The 21,481-nt window shown below is 42.9% G+C and overlaps 1 protein-coding gene across 4 annotated transcripts in view; it reads right to left on the reverse strand.

The window, feature by feature from the left end:
• The window catches only part of LOC311111704 (granule associated Rac and RHOG effector protein 1-like), a 40,297-nt gene that overhangs the window by 11,132 nt on the left and 7,684 nt on the right, over nucleotides 1–21,481 (reverse strand). For 3 of the 4 annotated variants that reach the window (XM_084154506.1, XM_084154505.1, XM_084154507.1), the window contains exons 2-3: nucleotides 7,142–8,548; nucleotides 47–259 (exon numbers count right to left, since the gene is read on the reverse strand). In XM_084154506.1, the coding sequence (XP_084010632.1) occupies nucleotides 47–259; nucleotides 7,142–7,648 (720 nt within the window). In that variant the 5' untranslated portion in view covers nucleotides 7,649–8,548. Of the gene's footprint in view, nucleotides 1–46; nucleotides 260–7,141; nucleotides 8,549–9,788; nucleotides 9,843–21,481 lie in introns of all 4 variants that reach the window. The other variant, XM_084154504.1, reaches the window with a different exon arrangement.

A 21,481-nucleotide genomic window follows, 5' to 3' on the forward strand; every position in this document is an offset into this window, starting at 1 on the left:
CTCCTCGGAGAGTCCTAGGGGCATCCTGGCCTCCATGTCCAAATACCTCGGCTGCACCCTTCCATGATCGTGAGGCCTCCTCCAGCTCCGTGAGGGGCCCAGGGCAGGAGCTCTGGGAGCGGACATTGCTACGTCGCTCCTGGGCCTGGGCGAGGGCCTCCGCCAGGCACGACTGGGCCACAGGCTGCACCTTCTGCAGGGCCTGGGATAGGAACTGGAAGTGCACCTGCATCACCGTCAGGAAGCACCGACCCAGCACCTGGAGAGAACACAACATAACACAAGATTCAAGGTTGTGATCAGGACAACATAGAACATCAGGAACACTAGTCTATTGGTTTGGGGGATTGGTCAAGGTCAATGATTAATAAATAGAGACAAGGCAGAAAAGCAGGAATTCCCTATAACGTCAGGAAAAAAAAATATCACACGATTACATTAGTGGGAGCCTTGATCATACTCAGACACTTACTTTTTTTATTTTTTATTTAGCAGACGCTCTTATCCAGAGTGACGTTGGCTTCAGTAACTTGGTTGTTTAAATTTTACTGGGAAAAAAAGTACAACTTTGATAACCCTCAGTCATCTTAAATCAGATCTTCTAAATAGAATCGCATGCATTGCATCAATTTACTGCTTTAAAGATGCTCCTCTTGTTTCCGAGGAAAACCCAGCTCGAGAACGTGACATCCAAATTACCCACAAAAACAACTTTGTGAGGGGCTATAACCCAAAAACAGTTCAAGGCTGGATAAAGGCTGCATTACAGTGAGTCACTGAAGAGAACTATCTATGTAATAGTTCAATTTCAACTGGTTCATATCACTAGAACATTAAAAAGGAAAACATTTGACAGGCTAACATTGTAAAAAAAAAAAAAAGCCACAACTCAAGTTGTGGCAGGATGAAATGAAAATGTCTCTATATCAAGGCCATGTTCTGCTGTGCTGCTTGATAACACGTCCTCTCATTTTCCACACAACCACCCCAGTCTACAGTGCAATGTTCCCCCAGCATCTACAAGGGCAAATCACTTTCTACCATAATTGGGAAGCACAGTCTGTGTTATAAATCACAGTCTACTCTACTGAGAGGCCTAGTACTGTAGTAGTAAAGCACAACAAGCAACGCCTACAAACTACCCCCAAGCCATAAGACTGCTGAACAATTCATCAAATGGCCACCCAGACTATTTACATTGACCCCCCATTTGTTTTTACACTGCTGCTACCCACTGTCTATTATCTATGCATAGTCACTTTACCCTTACATATGAACAAATTACTTTGACTAACCTGTACCCCGCACATTGACTCGGTCCCCCTGTAAATAGCCTCATTGTTATTTTATTTTTTCCTTTAGTTTATTTGGTAAAATATTCTCTTAACTCTTTCTTGAACTGCATTGTTGGTTAAGGGCTTGTAAGTAAGCATTTCACTGTAAGGTCTACACATTGTTGTATTCGGCGCATGTGACAAAGTTTTATTTGATACGAAGTTGGCTATTCTCCTTTCAACTTAATAGTGGAGCAGATTTTTCCACCTCAGGATGGCAGCGTCCCAGACCCTGTGCAATGGGTGATTCATATAAGCAATAATATTCACATTTACATAAGTGAAGGAAGGAATTGTCAAGGTTTAGGAGGAGTCAGACATGTTGGTTGTCCAGTTAGCAAAAACAAGAGCAACAGGACACCACAGCCGGGCTCACTGTGGTCACAGGGTTCTTTTTCAGGTACGTGCTGAAAATATATTTTGGCTGAGTTGTTAAGACAGAAATATGCCACCCTGTTTAAAAGCAGACAGGAACAACAAGGCTGGGCTGTCCTCATTCTTTAACACCACATCATGGGGGCACAGACACCGACACCGACTAGGCCTATACATTTACTGACCATTTCCAAGGCAAGGTCCAAACCCTTTAGAGCCCTCTTCAGCTCTGATTCGGAAATAGGACCAAATAACAGTTATAACATAAGGGAATGGGTCAAACATGCAGTATTGGTTCTGATCCATGAGTTATGAGGGTGTGTGACATGCCTGCTGCTTACGTTGCACTGCTAATCACAGTATTAACGCTGGTAACACTTCTCTCTCAAATGACTAATGCATACCGAACACTGGCTCAATGAATAATGATATGAGATTGTCTCTCTCCCCTCACTTTCCTAATGCAGACTATCAAACAAATTGTAGGCTGTCACGGAATTGAGTCGCGGAATTGTTTAACATAAAATATCTTAGCGGTCAAATTTGGAGTCCATTTTATAAGTGAATGCAACAAAAAGGCCTATTATTACAGATAGTTGTTAGAAATTAAGAAAACATTCAAATTGTTTAACAGATATTTTCATCTCGGTCACATGAAACCGCTCATGCATGCAGTGCACTTTTGAGAACAGTGTTTTCCCGGTGTTTTCCCACTAATTGCATTTTGGAACATTCACACGTAACCAACAGCCATGTGCGCATTGTTGAGCTTATAATATGAAAAAATAAAACGTTATCAACATTTTAAGCTAAAATGGTCTGATCTGTTGCATCAGCCTCATTGTTTTTTTTTTTGCAGTGGTTGTATGGATTTTGGATCTGTCATCCCAGAACTGTCCCAGTTTATCGTCCCAGAAGACAAAAAGGTGCCCTTACTTACGAGCCCTGGAGGGAATTATTTTATAAAGAAATAAAAAGTATTTGGTTGTAATTGTAATGTTGCAATATTGTATAGGCTACCAAAGGTGGCCAACCATCCTCCAGGAGAGCCTTAAAGGGGCTGTGTTGTGTTTTGAGACAGGCTTGAATATGCAAAGAAAGAGTGTAGCTTACATTTTTGTCTGATTCTCTATGGTAAAAAAGATGGTAATGCATTTTATTTTGTAAAGTCATAGAATGATGTACAAATGATGTTAAAGACCATTTATTTATTGTAAGTGACTTGAGCTTTTGGCCAAGTAATAAAAAATAATAAATCAGTCCTACTTGTCCAAAGGACAAGTTGCAAAAAAGTTAATGTCAAGCCCTGCATTCTGAGAAGTAATGTCAAATTGCTTATAATACCATTAATACTATTATTTTTGGACCAGATGTACAGAACACTATAAAAGGACAGAACAGACAATCACAAACTATAAAAGGACATGATAATCTAGCAAGATAAATGAAAAAGTTGCAACAAAAAATAATTAATCACACATGGGGATAAGATGACATTTCTTATCGGCTCATGGAAAATATGAGGAATAAAACTAACAGGGCCAAGCCAACTTTTGGACACATACAGGGCTGAAAGGCAGGCTTAAACAGTGAGAAGGATGAATCGAACAACACTGATCTTCACCATTTACTAAGGACACATCTATTGTCTTCTTGAAGTGGAAATGATAATCTATCCTAGGAGAGTGAGAATAAAAACCAGATGCCTTTGTGTTTCATGTTTTCTTCCTGTCTAAAATACCTCTTTAGTGCTGCTACTGAGTGGCCCTCACCATCCAGCCTGTCTTCTGTAGGATGGCCATTTCCAAAGGTAACATCTATAGACCCTTTTCCAGTACATGACACACTGACGTCACTTACAGACGTGTGCGACTCTTGGCGGCAGTAAGAAAACCATTGCCATCTGCGCCCATTCAACATAGCCTAGATTAAAATTTTTATTACCGTAATTTTCGGACTATAAGCCGCGCCTTTTTTCCCCATTTTTCGACCCTGCGGCTTATATAACGGTGCGGCTAATCTATGGATTTTTACAGCTAACGGCCACTAGAAGACCTCCTAAATCTATGGATTTTACAGGTTACAGTCCACCAACTTTAACTCTATGGGCTCTATGACCGGTCCGCGCCCCCCACCTTTAAGCGGCGGGCTCCAGCAGGAAAAGCTGGAGGCCGGAAAAGAGTGAGACAGGTAGCGCGCAAAAGTAAAAGTGGAACCGAGAGTGGTACGAGAGACAGAACGAGAGCAAGACAGACAGACATTACGAGAGCGAGACAGTTTGTGCAAAGGAAGTTTTCAAGCAGCCATCTCTTTCCCGACAATCCCCTCTGTGCACGAACCCTTACATATGGTAATTAAACATTAAAACACCTGCGGCTTATAGTCCAGTGCGGCTTATATATGTACACATCATTCAATTTAGCTGCTATGGCTTATACTCCGGTGCGCCTTATAGTGCGGAAAATACGGTACTTCTAAACAAAATAACTTTTTGGGGTTCTCATATGCTTACAATGACGTTTTGATTCTTGCTTGAACAGTCGCTAAGATTATATTTGGTTGTGATCTTTGCAAAATAACTAATTTTGGATGCAGCAGTTGTTCGCTAGAATGCTAACGCTCATTGATATAGGCTGTAGCAAAAGCTAGCCAAAGAGCCATTTTACTGGTTGAAGTTGAAGTGCAAGTATAATGCAGTCGATTTGCGATGATGACGCCAACATTATATTAAGCAGGACATTCATACAAGCCTTAAAATCCAATTATAATCCAAAAGTTGTTAGAAAATGCACTAATAAGCAACATGTAAATAGTCTTTTTTTGCTGACGTTCTATAAGGACTCCCCCTTGTTCTGCCACCAACGTGCGCAGATCGCCCTCGTGCATCAATGTTTGCAAACAAAGAAAGGGGTCTATTAGACCAAAACAGGAAGTGCTGGTGCTAGTGTGTCGCATAATAATCCAACATGATACTCATCCATTGTTTTGATACAGATTTAATTTCTCTCTCAATTAAAAGAAACCGGGTGACGTTCGTTACACACAACCTCGAGGTTGTAATCTAATAATGGCTGCTGTGAGCGTGGCCATAAAATCAGAGGTAGAGGAGGAGTAGTAACCTAAGAACAAAATAGACTGACCATGTAGTAGACACCTGATATGAAAGAATCTTATCAAGTAACAAATCAACTGTTTGGGAAAAATGATACAGAATCTTTGAAGTCCGCTGAACTAGGTCAGATGTGTTTTTTCAGGGGTGTTTCGGGAGTGCTGCTTGTGCAGTTGTCTGCCTGGCTCTGGCCCTGGCTGCACTGTGATGGCCTCCTGTTCAGAACCAGGGGGAAATCTAAAATTGCATACTCCTCACATCTTCTCCTCGTCTCTGACCTTCTCCTCCAATGGCTTTGAGAAGGAGAGAGGATGCAATCGAGATCTTCCCCAGGACTCCTGTCTGGTTGGCCTGACCTTCGCTCCCTCTGTGGTTTCACTCATACACTCAGTAGACTGCCCCCTAATAAACCGTGACATTTTCATGCATATTTGGCAGCTGAGACACTTTGAGCAGCCAGGGTAGCCAAGTGCCGATAAAAACACACGTTTTGTTTTCCATACTGACTGGACTTTCTGGATTTTGGGGAATAAGAGGGGAAAAAATGATCCTGCTTCCTTCAACATTCCACAATTCCCCAAACTCAAGAGCTTTTTTTGTTCTTCATACAGACCCAATTCTATATTTTACATACAACTGCCAAGACAAATATTCATACACACGCACAAATGGAAAAGCCCTTTCCGTCACAAATGTAGTAAATCTCTCTGGGGGCAGGGAAATGGCCAAATCTAAAGGTGTACTGTGTTCTTATGTGAAAAGTAATTTGACATAAACAATATTCAGCTGCTCATGGAGGAAATGGAGGTGGAATAAAAAGTAAAGCCGTAATCTGTGAAACAGAGTGAAACTCACTGGTCTAGTCAAAATACACAGTAGGCCTATATGATGCACGTGGCCATTTAGGTCTGTCTTTTGTCTGTAAACATCCTGAAAAGTGTTGGTTTATGATAGATTCCTTCTACTCAACTAGGTCTGAATATCTTATTCATTCCTCAATTCATGCACATTGGCAAGACTGAGGTAGAGAAAAAGCACACTTTTCTTTGACAAACGCACTGTTGTTATTCACAGACGCTAGCTGAAGCCAGAGTGAGTCAGTGTTGCTGCCAGACAGTCCTGCCGCAGTCTGAACTTTCACTGAGTTGGGCTTCCCCTCCCTTAATATTTATCTGTGCATATCCAAGACCACAGAGTCCAAATTACAGATTGTGGTGCGAAAGTCTTTCCTGCTCTGAGCACAACCACATCCACTGAGGCCCTGCAGTCCCTCTCATAAAACAGCCCTGGCCTGAACATTCATCTTATTCACTCATGGTCTGCCACTGAGGCCTTGCCCCCTTAAATCTGTTTAATCTCCAGGATGAGAGCATAGACATCGCACAAACATTCACTACACAAGAGGCAATTTGCTTGCTGCCCAAACAGATGTATTAAAAATAAATAAATAAAACGGTTGACTCTTAATCACAGGGAGCAATGGATTGGCATTCCTCTTGAGTATTATTTAGGAGTGGCACTACCCTGGAACCTCTATCCATGTCTGACTGGCTAGGCAGTAGGCACAGCTATGGCAGCAGCAGTACATAAGGCTTCTCATCCACAGATGCCAGTGGTCTACTTTCAGTTACTATTTTCCCATACAAAGACTCACTGCAAAAAAATACTTTCAGAGCAGCATTTCACAATTGAGACGTAAGCAACTTTGCTGGCAATGCAGGGTGATCTGTCTGTCTCTCAGCATAAACGATGGTTCCGGCTCTCTTCTTCTCACATCCTCAGTGCTTTTCGCACCTCGCCCTCAGATCCTAGCACCCGCTTAACATTGGGCGTCAGGGCCTCATTTCAGCCAATAAATTCTGGATCAAGGAGCCATGCATTCTGAGAGACTTTAGCTAGGCATCTTAGCAGCAGCCTTGCACTAGAAAATGGAACATAAGAAACAAAAGCAAAAGTGCAAAAAAAAGTTCCCTTTTGGCAAAGCATGCTCTATTGACAGCAGGTGGGAGGAGCTATAGGAGGAAAGGTTCATTGTAATGGCTGAAATGGAATAAATGGAACTGCATCAAACGTCAAACATATGGAAACCACATTTGACGTTCCATATATTCCAATTCCAGCCATTACAATGAACCTTTCCTCCTATAGCTCTTCCTACCAGCCTCCACTGATTGACAGAGAAACGGAAGGGAGGGGAACGGAAAAGACTCAACATGTAATTTTTTTTACAGGTAGGCCTAATTGTCAGTATAATGTAATAACTTTACTTTGACAGGTGTTCAGTGTGTCCAGGTCGGTAACTGTAACCCCGGGAACCCCTTACCTCCACATCCTGCAGGCTGAAGTCCTTCTGGTCTTTGAAGTTGGCGGCCCCAGCGCTCAGCTCCATCAGCATCTTGGCGATCTCTGGCTTTATTGCTGCAGTCAGCCGGCTGGCCGCCTCCATGACATGTTCCTGCACGTCCTTCAGTTGCATAGCTGCTTTCGAGTAGTGGGAGTTCCTGAACACGCTGCTGAACAGGTCCGTGAGAAAGGCGCTGGCCCGGCAGAACACGTTCAGCGCATCCAAGTACTTGGAGATGCCCTGCTGGATGTCGGCGACCGCAGTGGTGGTGTTGGGGGTGGAGGGAGGTGGTTGGCAGCTGCCGGCCATGCCCACCCCGGTGGAGCCCCCCATGGGGGAGCAGGTGGAGCCCAAGGGGGCGCTGAGGGTCCGGCTCAGCTCAGGCATCTGGTACTGCTGGTGCTGCTGCACTTTCTGCTTGGACCCGCCGAGCAAAAAGCGCCGCTTGTAGTCCATTTTACTTTCCTGCGCACTACAACAATACATATGTGTCAGGCTGACTCTGGAAGCTCCGGGTTTCACCCAGCCAGAAACGCTCTCTCTTATCTAAACAACAACCCAATAGTCCTGGAATTTATGTAAAAAGACAACTTAAGGGCTCCATCTGCCAGAAGCTCATCTCAATATGCCTCAGAACTGTAACAAGAGAGATGCAGAGAGAGAGCAGGGTAAAGACTTGCTGACTGAGTGTGATGTTTATGTGCAGCCCTGCTGCAGCTCACGGTGGGCAGCCCCAGCAAAAATAACAGGCAGAAATGCACGTTTCCGAATCTGTATTTTCAGCCTCAAAAGGAGTCAATGGTTTATGAGGACAGCACAAAAAACTGAAAACGCTCCACGATTCACGTGCATAACAATTCCTTCAAATGGAAGCAGAAAATGTATTCTTTGTATAACATGTTAATAGCATTTATGGATGTTTTTACTGATAGACTTCCAAAAAAAAAGAAAATCTTTAAAAGCAAAAAACTAAGCGAAGAATCTGAAAAGAAATGTGGCACTGGTCAACAGCAAGGAGTGTGAAAATAAAAAAACAACAGTTCTCCAGTAGGATTATGGTGCCTTGTCACTTCACTTCCTCTCTGCGATGGCAGCCTGTGGTGTGTATGGAGCGGAGCGGAGGGCAGACAACCAGTCCGTCAGAGATCCTCTTCACACAGTGTCTGTGTGGCGGTGAACAGAAGCCAGCTGATAGGACTGCTGTTGGAAACTTCGCCGGCCTCCTCCTCCTCGACGTCCGCGCCGTTTCCTTCTGCTGGCTGAGGTAGTTATTAATCACTGCGGAAACAAAATGTGCTTCCAGATCTCGCCGCTTCTCCTCCACAAAACGCAGATTAGAAGAGCGACAAAAGCACAAATGTATCTGTAAGGCCTCTAGGTCATTTCCTAAGGGAGGAAAAGGGAGAAACAAAATAACGTTACAATGATAGAGGAAGGATGAGCTTTGTTTCAAATGTGCTGTTATTTCCAATAAAATGTGGCGGTTTTGAGCCAGTTCTTGGGAAGATAAGGAAAATAATTGTGAATGCTTAGAAACTCAAGTAAATATTTAGTTTAAGGAATTACACTAGGTTTCATGACCAAATTGTGCAACAACTTACAGTAGCCCAACTCAACAGCAACAAAATTGAACAAGAGAAAACAGAAGAACATTGGGGGTTTAGCATAGTCAGGTGTTAATTCTTGATCCCATTATTAGACTAATTTAATATTAGCCTTCATAATTCAGTAAATAAATGGTAGACATGCTCACAGTGTAGATCCCTGCATACACAACACAATCAACACTTCTAGACTGGTACTAACGTTGTACCTCATGGAGAGCATCTCTGAAGAAGAATTAACCCTAGTCCTCAGTAATAACTCCTCTACAAAAGGAAAACCACAGACAAATGTCTACAAGCGGTCATTGTTGGAAAACAGTGGCGATCTGTCCTAATTGAACACACACAGTGGGAGTTAACAATATCCCCTTTCAAAACCTAAGCAGCAAATGTCCATAGAAACCTGTTGTTTCTCCCCTTGGTAGTTTTATGTAATTATGCAAATAAGCAAATGCCAGCATGTATCATTACCTAGTTTGAGAACAATGGTGATAATATTTGTCACAGTAGTGGAGAGATGTCCATGTCAATACTTGGAAATGTACCTGTTTTCTTCCTAGATGTAGGCCCTAGCTAGCATAATGAAGGCTAGGAAATTCAGACGCACACAAGAAATGTGGCAATCAATACTAAAACATTTGCAATTGGTATCTGGAGCGTTGCTGTACTGTTTGTTGATATTAGAATCCCCTGATGATATCACACCCTAAATGGCAAAATGGCAACATCACACTAATTATACTGGACAGACCAGTCCCACTGTGTAATGTGTAGGCCTATCTGCTATTCATTTTGTGCTGGAACGCTCGGAGTCCGAGTTATCACCCAGCCACATGCTTACAGCTAGAAATGTTTTGGGATGAGGGAGCAACTTGTGGAAAGAAAACAAGCCACAGCTTTTCCTCAGGATAACACCAGACACCCTTCATTGTGTGCTGCTCAGACATCATGTGCATTCTACATGGCCTTTATCAACCATACAAAACATTCCACCACTGTTTTTATCTACAATGTTCACTGACCTTCAAACTTCGCTTCCTTTCACAAACAGAGGGGTGTGCAGACAGAGCCTGAGCCTACACCATGGAAGCAATGGAGAGACAGCCATCAAATCAAATGTATTTATAAAGCCCTTTTCACATTAGCAAATGTAAATACAGAAACCCAGTCTAAAACCCCAAACAGCAAGCAATGCAGATGTAGACGCACGGTGGCTAGGAAAAACTCTAGAAAGGCAGGAACCTTGGAAGAAACCTAGAGAAGAACCAGACTGAGGGGTGGCCAGTCCTCTTCTGGCTGTGCCGGGTGGAGATATGAGTACATGGCCATTAAGGAAGATTGTTCTTCTAGATGTTCAAACGTTCATAGATGACCAGCAGGGTCAAATAATAATCAGTGGTTGTAGAGGGTGTAACAGGTCAGTACCACAATTTCCAAGTGAGCAAACTGGTTCCAAAATCCAGGTCATAACACCTGATGTCAAGTTTAACAGTTCTCTATAACCAAAAGGTAAAATGTTGCTCCTTATGTTTTCTGTTGAAAAAAAGAGACAAGCAGTCTACTTCAAACACTGTGCTTGAGAGAGGTAGTCTAACTAGTGAGATGAGCAGTCTATCCTGTCTCTAAATCCCATGGATTACAATGACTGCGGTAACTGCCAGATGCCCCACACTGCTGCTTAACCCAGTAAATAGGGATATTAAGGATACAGGAGGAAACAGGAGCCTGACTAGCCAGGTCCAGCCCCAAAAGGTCCTAAATCCTAGAAACTGCAAAACAGAAAAGGGAAGTTACATCAGAGGTCTATAAATCCAATAAGGAAACTGTTGTGAAATACAGTAGGTCTCAGGTCATAACAAAGGAGGCGGAGCCAGTCAATTATTGTGATGAATAAACAAAGCCAATATTGCCTCTGATGTTCTCATTTAGACTTATCAAACCATGAAGTGGAAGCTGTCAGGTTTGTTGTTCTGACTCCAAAGTGAGTTTGAGGGTCTTGGTGTCCTGTTGATTTGGTCAGACGCCCTGCCTGGCCTCGCACCATTAAAAATGGTTCTGTTTTTGTCCAAGTGTCAATAGGCCATGTAAAAACACTGCTGCCCTGCCTGCCTAAGGCCTGGCTAAGATGAGTAGGCCAGGCTGGGCACGGCATCAATATTGATGTGACCTGCCCCACTATCCTCTCTCTATTGGCAGCCAACCTTCTTGTTCCAATGCGGAAGGTATTAGAGCTTACACCCAAACAAACCCATGTAATAGGAGGGTCCCCAGTCTGTGCTGCTGGCTCAGCGCCCGGTTTAATGTCCTTCCTTCGGCAGGGTGCACTCAGGGCTAATGTTAGCTCAGCCTCCACCACTCACTGTGTATCTCAGCTGCTGCTACTTGGACAAGCAAGGGGCTTAGGTTTCCTGGAGCAAGCTCTCTGTCGCCAGATACAAAATGAGCTCCCAAGTATGATTTACCTGCGCTATATCTTCAAGGAATTTGTCAGCATAAAAAGTCAACTGAAATGAAAAAGAATGGCACAGGCAGCATGTACCAAATGTGTATCCATGACTCTTTTCGACATCAACGACTAAGGTAGCCTCATGGTGGTGGATGGGGCAGCTGTTCCTCAAGCTGACAGCTCCTGATCCGTCTGCCGCTGGGAGGCATCAGGCCCAGTGACGGCAGGGTACAACCACATGCCCACCATTAGACAACCCCTCAGTCTCCTCTCATGAGGTCTATTTCAGCCTCCTCGGCCAAACAGCTGCCCTACACTACACAGCACCGTACCGCTTTTAGCACTCAAAAGGTTCAGCTCAAAAATGTCCTCTACATCTGTTGCCAATAAAGCAAAGGAATGCTTCTCCCCAGAATGCTCTTATGTGGATTCAAACAGGAAAACTTCAAAAACAGGTAGAGACCGTTTCAATCCCATTATACCCTTTTATAGTCTGTGCCTCATTTCATCGATATTCTACTACAACAACAAACATTTATAGTATCCAAGGTAATGGTTATCGACCTAAATATGCAACTAATATGACAAGAAAACAATTCTCAAAGAAGCAACAAGAACAAGCACAAATTGCTCTACAAAAAAAATTAGCAGGAAAACCATGAAAATAGAAGATATTACTAGTATTTTTGTAGTTAAACATTCTTACATGGTCACATTGTAGATGGATGGGATATGGGGTAGCCTAGCCCCAGACTTCGAGGCAGCAGACAGGTCGAGGGTCAAGCCAAGTGGCAGGACAAGTGCTGCAAGCAACTGTGTGACAGGAGCCGAGCCAGGCTCTGCCTGCCCAGAGAACACAAGCAGGGCATTGTGGCAGGCACTGGCCTCCATACCACCACACAGAAAAAACACCCTCAGCCAGCTGCAGCAGGATTCTCATAGAAAAAGGGCAAAATATGGTCTATGATTTGAATGTTTACAGTGGGGAAAAAAAGTATTTAGTCAGCCACCAATTGTGCAAGTTCTCCCACTTAAAAAGATGAGAGAGGCCTGTAATTTTCATCATAGGTACACATCAACTATGACAGACAAAATGAGAAAAAAAAATCCAGAAAATCACATTGTAGGATTTTTTATGAATTTATTTGCAAATTATGGTGGAAAATAAGTATTTGGTCAATAACAAAAGTTTCTCAATACTTTGTTATATACCCTTTGTTGGCAATGACACAGGTCAAACGTTTTCTGTAAGTCTTCACACACTGTTGCTGGTATTTTGGCCCATTCCTCCATGCAGATCTCCTCTAGAGCAGTGATGTTTTGGGGCTGTCGCTGGGCAACACGGACTTTCAACTCCCTCCAAAGATTTTCTATGGGGTTGAGATCTGGAGACTGGCTAGGCCACTCCAGGACCTTGAAATGCTTCTTACGAAGCCACTCCTTCGTTGCCCGGGCGGTGTGTTTGGGATCATTGTCATGCTGAAAGACCCAGCCACGTTTCATCTTCAATGCCCTTGCTGATGGAAGGAGGTTTTCACTCAAAATCTCACGATACATGGCCCCATTCATTCTTTCCTTTACACGGATCAGTCGTCCTGGTCTCTTTGCAGAAAAACAGCCCCAAAGCATGATGTTTCCACCCCCATGCTTCACAGTAGGTATGGTGTTCTTTGGATGCAACTCAGCATTCTTTGTCCTCCAAACACGACGAGTTGAGTTTTTACCAAAAAGTTATATTTTGGTTTCATCTGACCATATGACATTCTCCCAATCCTCTTCTGGATCATCCAAACGCACTCTAGCAAACTTCAGACGGGCCTGGACATGTACTGGCTTAAGCAGGGGGACACGTCTGGCACAGCAGGATTTGAGTCCCTGGCGGCGTAGTGTGTTACTGATGGTAGGCTTTGTTACTTTGGTCCCAGCTCTCTGCAGGTCATTCACTAGGTCCCCCCGTGTGGTTCTAGGATTTTTGATCTTGCGTGGAGCCCCAGATCGAGGGAGATTATCAGTGGTCCTGTATGTCTTCCATTTCCTAATAATTGCTCCCACAGTTGATTTCTTCAAACCAAGCTGCTTACCTATTGCAGATTCAGTCTTCCCAGCCTGGTGCAGGTCTACAATTTTGTTTCTGGTGTCCTTTGACAGCTCTTTGGTCTTGGCCATAGTGGAGTTTGGAGTGTGACTGTTTGAGGTTGTGGACAGGTGTCTTTTATACTGATAACAAGTTCAAACAGGTGCCATTAATACAGGTAACGAGTGGAGGACAGAGGAGCCTCTTAAAGAAGAAGTTACAGGTCTGTGAGAGCCAGAAATCTTGCTTGTTTGTAGGTGACCAAATACTTATTTTCCACCATAATTTGCAAATAAATTCATTAAAAATCCTACAATGTGATTTTCTGGATTTTTTTTCCTCATTTTGTCTGTCATAGTTGACGTGTACCTATGATGAAAATTACAGGCCTCTCTCATCTTTTTAAGTGGGAGAACTTGCACAATTGGTGGCTGACTAAATACTTTTCCCCCCCACTGTATTATCTTCAAATACACAGTATACGGGAGAGTCTCATTCTGTATGCTAGTAGGTCTAGATATTATAACCTGTGATATCATAGCAGACATCAGAAGGTTATGTCTGTAAAAATAGCAGGCTGGCTGCTGAAACAAAGGAGGGGATATGTTTGGAGACCAAATAGGTCTGAGGCTCCTAACTATGTAAGCCTACACTCCGTCGCCAACAGTGCACTTATTTAGATAGCTTGAATGACACGTGGCCCTGGTGTTTAATCGTTTCCTAGACAATCGATAAGGAGATGATTATTTTCAAATTGTTAACTAAACAGTCCTACAAATACCGTAACTTCCCTTATAGGTTTCACAATGTTGACAAACTGGTATAGGTGGCTTGAGTAACTATTTGAAGGCAAAAAGCAAATCGTACAAGTGGTCAGCGGCAACTTCAACCCAACAACCACTTACAGGATGTATGGAGAAACCAAGATGACTTTATAAAGGATTTCTTACAGTTTACTAGGACTGAGTTATAAAAATAAACCAAAATATCAGAATAGAAGAATGCTCAGATAAGGGAGATTATCAATGGTAGTCATGAGTAAAGCACATGAACTGTGTTGGGCATGGGTAGCAGCACAACGCCCAGCCCTGCCCTGGAGACTACAGTGACCTCCTGACTCGAGCAGCTTCCTATTCAGAGCCTTCTCCTAACTACAGCTCCGTTTCAGCAACAGGCCAAAAGCGAACTCGGCTCACATTTCACAGACCTCTCACGAGGCACAGCATTGTCAGAGGGAGCTCCGCTGGCTAGCCTAGCGGATGGAGTTTTAGAGATTCTCTTCTACATTAGGCAGCATGACCTCTGTAAGCATCCTCAAAGGAAGCAATGTTATTCTTAAAAAAGGGGAATCTGTGTGATATGTAGCTACTTTCATCCCCATTTGTAAAATGACACGACTTGAAGGCTACAGAACAACAAAACTGGATATCATATCCATTCAAGACATACCTTGGAAGACTAAAATGGCTCACTTAAAGAGTAAGGTCACAGGTTTCATGATTTGCCAACCACCATTTTATTTTAAGCCAGGACAAAAGTAAGAATTTTCTTTTCAACTCCAGGCGTGGACAGGATATGGGGTTCCTATGGAAACAGAGCCCATTTAGTGACTTTCACAATTGAGATTTCCCATTGAGCAAATCTGATATTTCATTCCTCCTCCTACACAGAATGAGAAACCTACTGCCCATTGGTAAATAAACAGTACCCTATGTAGCCAATAATACCCTTCTCACAACTGTTACCTAGTAGACTCAGTACCGTGATTTACAGATGGCAAACATCTTCCATTTCATTTGTACATGATGTGCATACTAACAGTGAGTAATTTCATTGACAATACTTCCATGCATCACACTGGGGATACAGGGGTTAAAGCAAAAAATAACCTGAGTGAAACTTAAGTCTTCTCAGATCGATTGTCTAGGACAAAGTTAAATCAAAAATCAATTTTATTTGCCACATGCACCAAATACAACAGGTGTAGACCTTACAGTGAAATGCTTACTTAGAAGCCCTTAACCAACAATGCAGTTAAGAAAAGTAAGTTAGTAAGTAAAAAATTAAGAAGTAAAAAATAAAAATAGCAAATAATTAAAAAGCAGCAGTAAAATAAAATAACAGTAGGGAGGCTATATACAGAGGGTACCGGTACAGAGTCAATGTGCGGGGGCACCGGTTAGTCGAGGTAATTGGAGGTAATATGTACATGTGGGTAGAGTTATTAAAGTGACTATGCATAGATAATAAACAGAGTAGCAGCAAAGTAAAAGAGGGGGTGGGGTGGGATAATGCAAATAGTCTGGGTAGCCATGATGAGCTGTTCAGGAGTCTTATGGCTTGGGGGTAGAAGCTGTTAAGAATCCTTTTGGACCTAGACTTGGCGCTCTGGTACTGCTTGCCGTGCGGTAGCAGAGAAAACAGTCTATGACTAGGGTGGCTGGAGTCTTTGACAATTTGTAGGGCCTTCCTCTGACACTGCCTGGTATAGAGGTCCTGGATGGCAGGAAGCTTGGCCCCAGCCGTACGCACTACCCTCTGTAGTGCCTTGCGGTCGGAGGCAGAGCAGTTGCCATACCAGGCGGTGATGCAACCAGTCAGGATGCTCTCGATGGTGCAGCTGTTTAACTTTGAGGATAATCTTTCATGTAAAAAAAAAATACTAATGACCATCCTGCTTTTAGGGAAAGACGGTAAATTTTGTTAATGTATTAAACTGCAAGTCTCCTTGCTTAGGGTTCCCGGGGTCCTTCCGGGATAATTTGTATGTAGAAGGCCTGATAAGCTCAGTTCTGGAGACTTTTAAAAAGGACATACTCCAAAGTGAATGAAAATAATTATGCCTACACCATCTAAAATTGCAGCAATTACAGATGCAAGTCTTTTGGGGGTATGTCTCTATAAGGTTGGCACATCTAGCCACTGGGATTTTTGCCTATTCTTCAAGGCAAAAATGCTCCAGCTCCTTCAAGTTGGATGGGTTCTGCTGGTGTACAGCAATCTTTAAGTCATACCACAGATTCTCAATTGGATTGAGGTCTGGGCTTTGACTAGGCCATTCCAAGACATTTAAATGTTTCCCCTTAAACTACTCGAGTGTTGCTTTAGCAGTATGCTTAGGGTCATTGTCCTGCTGGAAGGTGAACCTCCGTCCCAGACTAAAATCTCTGGAAGACAAACAGGTTTCCCTCAAGAATTTCCCTGTATTTAGTGCCATCCATCATTCCTTCAATTCTGACCAGTTTCCCAGTCCCTGCCGACGAAAAACATCCCCACAGCATGATACTGCCACCACCATGCTTCACTGTGGGGATGGTGTTCTCGGGGTGATGAGAGGTGTTGGGTTTGCGCCAGACATAGCGTTTTCCTTGATGGCCAAAAAGCGCAATTTTAGTCTCACCTGACCAGAGTACCTTCTTCCATATGTTTGGGGAGTCTCTCACATGCCTTTTGGATAACACCAAACGTGTTCACTTAATTTTTACTTTAAGCAATGGCTTTTTTCTGGCCCCTCTTCCATAAAGCCCAGCTCTGTGGAGTGTACGGCTTAAAGAGGTCCTATGGACAGATACTCCAATCTCCGCTGTGGAGCTTTGCAGCTCCTTCAGGGTTATCTTTGTTGCCTCTCTGATTAATGCCCTCCTTGCCTGGGCCGTGAGTTTTGGTGAGCAACCCTCTCTTGGCAGGTTTGTTGTGGTTCCATATTATTTCAATTTTTTAATAATGGATTTAAAATGGTGCTCAAAGTTTCTGATATTTTTTTATAACCCAACCCTAATCTGTACTTCTCCACAACTTTGTCCCTGACCTGTTTGAAGAGCTCCTTGGTCTTCATGGTGCCGCTTGCTTGGTGGTGCCCCTTGCTTAGTGGTGTTGCAGACTCCGGGGCCTTTCAGAACAGGTGTATATATACACTGAGATCATGTGACAGATCATGTGACACTTAAATAAAGTCCACCTTTGTGCAATCTAACTAATTATGTGACTTCTGAAGGTAATTGCTTGCACCAGATCTTATTTAGGGGCTTCATAGCAAAGGGAGTGAATACATATGCACGCACCACTTTTCCATTATTTATTTTTTAGAATGATTTGATAGCAGTTATTTTTTTAATTTCACTTCACCAATTTGGACTATTTTGTGTATGTCCATAACATAAAATCAAAAATCCATTAAAATTACAGGTTGTAATGCAACAAAATAGGAAAAACGCCAAGGGGGCTGAATACTTTTGCAAGGCACTGTATAGCCTATGCATGGTCTATATTATCAGATGTGCTATTAGCAATAAACATTATCACCTGTAGCACAACTGACGCAGCATAGTGGCTATAAATACATAGGCGGAAGCATGGGGTTTATCCATCTCCATTCACACATCATGATTGTCATTATTATTCATAATTATAAAAAAAGTATTATTAATTATTCACTCAAATAGATTTTTTTGGTTTCTATTACAAAGTATGTCATTTAAGAGCCCTTTAAAAGCGCAGTTGCACAGCTGTGCCTAACGCCTCGATCACACTGACAGCGTCATTGCACTTTGGTACACCAGAAGTACATTCATTTCTAATGGAACGCTGCGATTGCCTTGCAGCATTGCATTGCAGAGGCAGTTGCAAACCGTTCTGTTAATCAAACATATGCGTCAAACTGTATGCGTAGACGGCTTGACAGAAACGGTAGCAGAAGGTGAATGTTGAACTTTTGTTGCACACATATCCAGATGATGCTGCGTACTATTTTGCGCAATGACTATCAGTGTGATCAAGGCGTAAACCATGCTTGAAACTCCGGTTGTAACTGCATTTTTAAAATGATGCCGCAAGCAATTTTAGGAGTAAAGAAAACGTGGTAACAATTAGGCATGTGTCAAATAGAGATTTTTTCTTAACGTTAAAAAAACAAAACAAAAAAATCAATTTTCTGTTAAAATATATATATATATATATATATATATATATCTCCACGTGAATTCAAAAGGCAGCTGCAAACAACGGTTTGGGTCCAACGGTGCGTCCCTTTCAGATGGTTAAGTGTTGCACCTGTACTACCATTACTGTAGCTCAATTCCACCTCTGCAAAGTTTGCATTTCCTTCATTTCACTTCTCAAAGTATTGCCATTCAGGACATTGCTGCTGTTACTTGCCTTTCTCTGCTATTTTTCCAACTGTTAATGACGTATTGGTGGATAGTCGACGACAAAAAAAAATGTTGGGTCCCATTTCTAAGTATCAAGATTCGATTCCACTAGGAATCGACTCCTAAGATTCTGTATTTTTGGAACGGCAGAGACTGATTAGTTGCCCTATTTCCGAGAACACAAACACTCCCATCTTTCATAGTGAGCTAGCGAGGGACAGAGAGAGAGAGGGGAGGGGCACAGTATAGGCAGGTCTTGCATCACTTGCATCATCAGCGAAGAGAAAGAGCAGGGGTGTAATCATTAGTCCAAAACAGTTGCAACTAAAACAAGAGTTTCTATTGGACAAATTCAGGTAGGTCCCTTCCCATTTCGTTCCGTTTGCTTTCGTTTAAGAAACGCTTTGCAACAGAATCGGCGTAATGCGCGAGGGAGAGAGAGGGGGCAGGCAGAAAACCGTGGTACACATACATTACATGACCAAAAGTATATGGATACCTTCTCGTTGAACGTATCATTGCAAAATCATGGGCATTAATATGGAGTTGGTCCCCCTTTTGCTGCTATAACAGCCTCCACTCTTCTGGGAAGGCTTCCATTCAGCCACAAGAGCATTAGTGTGATCGGGCACTGATGTTGGGCGATTAGGCCTGGCTTTGCAGTCGGCGTTCCAATTCATCCCAAAGTTGTTCGATGGGGTTGAGGTCAGGGCTCTGTGCAGGCCAGTCAAGTTCTTCCACACCGATCTCGACAAACAATTTCTGTATGGACCTCGCTTTGTGCATGGGGCATTGTCATGATGAAACAGGAAAAGGGCCTTCCCCAAACTGTTGCCACAAATTTGGAATCACATAATCATCTAGAATGTCATTGTATGCTGTAGCGTTAAGATTTCCCTTCACTGGAACTATTATTCTTCCTCCAAACTTTACAGTTGGCACTATGCATTGGGGCAGGTAGTGTTCTCCTGGCATCCGCCAAACCCAGATTCGTCCGTTGGACTGCCAGATGGTGAAGCGTGACTCATCAGTCCAGAGAACGCGTTTCGACTGCTCCAGAGTCCCAACGGCGGAGAGCTTTACACCACTCCAGCCGACACTGCTCGGCCATGGAAGCCCATTTCATGAAGCTCCCGACAAACAGTTATTGTGTCGACGTTGCTTCCAGAGGCAGTTTGGAACGCGGTAGTGAGTGTTGCAACCGAGGACAGGCGATGTTTACACGCTACGCACTTTGAGCTTGTGTGGCCTACCACTTTGCGGCTGAGCCGTTGTTGCTCCTAGACGTTTCCACTTCACAATAACAGCCCTTACAGTTGACCGGTGCAGCTCTAACAGGGCAGAAAAACTTGTTGGAAAGGTGGCATCCTATGACAGTGCCACGTTGAAAGTCACTGAGCTCTTCAGTAAGGCCATTCTACTGCCAATGTTTGTCTATGGAGATTGCATGGCGATGTGCTTGATTTTATACACCTGTCAGCAACAGGTGTGGCTGAAATAGCCAAATCCAATATTTTGAAGGGGAGTCCACATACTTTTGTATATATAGTGCATCTTGGTAAATCGGTCTTGCATGCCTCACAAATTCACTAAAATAGCCTAAAGTTTGCCTGTTCCTCTGGTCATTTAAATTGAGTAAAAAAACAAAAAAAAACATTGTTTTTCAGTTTGGGATTTTTCTTATCGTTAAGGATCCCAATTTCCTTTTAACATTTAAACGTTCACACCCATAGTAGCAATGGGATCCCCCTCTTTTTTAACAAAGGCCAAAAATGCTTTCAAAAAAAGCTCCCACGATTGCATTAAGAACTGTTGTGCAATGACTGCTTCTCAGAATACGCTTCCCAGCCTATGGCTCTCGCAACTTGAATGCACCTCGAGAGGAATATTTATCTCAGATAGAACACACAACAAGCAGACTAGGTAAATGTCATGTGAATTTCTATCTCTAATTCAACCTAAGCTTGAATCATTACCAGAGGTTGTAAGGCTCTGGTTTTAATCATCAATGATTCAAGGTCCATAACCACGGAGAAGGATTTTTTGTATGTTTATTCATGGAGAGAGCTCTCCCGCCAAAAACACAAACATACTGTTTTTATACCCCTTGACAAACAAAGGCACTATGCTCCTCCCACCTTTAGGTGGCTTTTTTAACAGTTCCCGCCTTCTCCTTTACCCTTGAATGTTTAGTACCCCCTCTGTTAGTGGGTTGACACTACATGATAATTCTAACATTTATACTGTATTTGGGGTGAAATCCTTTAGTCATTAGTCTTAAAATCCAAATTAATCTAACAGTAAATAGGTCAACTCTTCTACTATGGGGTTGTCCGATTTTGTTTTAACATTACATGGCAAAAACAGTAGCAATGGAAAGTTACATCCTGAGTGATGAAGTATAGACTTTGAATGACTTGGCCAGCAGCTACAGTAGGCTACACAGCGCTGTTTCAGTTGAGCGCTGCGGTGGTGAGCATTTTAGACTATTTAATTCCCTTCATCTGCACATCGGAGTGTCAGCAACAATCATGCATGTCAGTTCAGTGCACACAGTGTAACAGAAAATTTTATATTTCAGAATACATTTATTTGGGAATTTATTTCGTAGAACAACCATGCTTCAGTAGGTATTAGGCTATGTCATCTCCAAAAAATGACCTCTCCAGAATACATATGAAGGAAATCAGTCGCAGTGACAAAGAACTTTAACCCCTCTGACAGACTCACAGGGAGAAAAATAGCTGAGAGCAGGCTTGCACTGGTTTCCCAGGATACAGCAGGCTGAGATTTCCCCTCTGGAAGCCCCTTATGACAGTCCATTACCCTCAGTTCACCATCCCCCATACTAGAGATTGACTGCGCAACAGCCTGGATTTATGGGGTGTCCATCTTTGACGTTTTACAATGCTATGTTTATGTGTTATGTAACCATGTTAAGTATGTATAACTACAAAAATGGTCATTGGGGAATCATGAATTTTGCTTAATATGAACCTACAGGAAATTGCTTGTGCATTCTGAAAGATTCCCTGCTGCTAGCTAGGC

This window comes from Coregonus lavaretus, assembly GCF_964263955.1.
Source record: "Coregonus lavaretus genome assembly, chromosome: 37".
In the NCBI taxonomy this organism is placed as follows: domain Eukaryota; kingdom Metazoa; phylum Chordata; class Actinopteri; order Salmoniformes; family Salmonidae; genus Coregonus; species Coregonus lavaretus.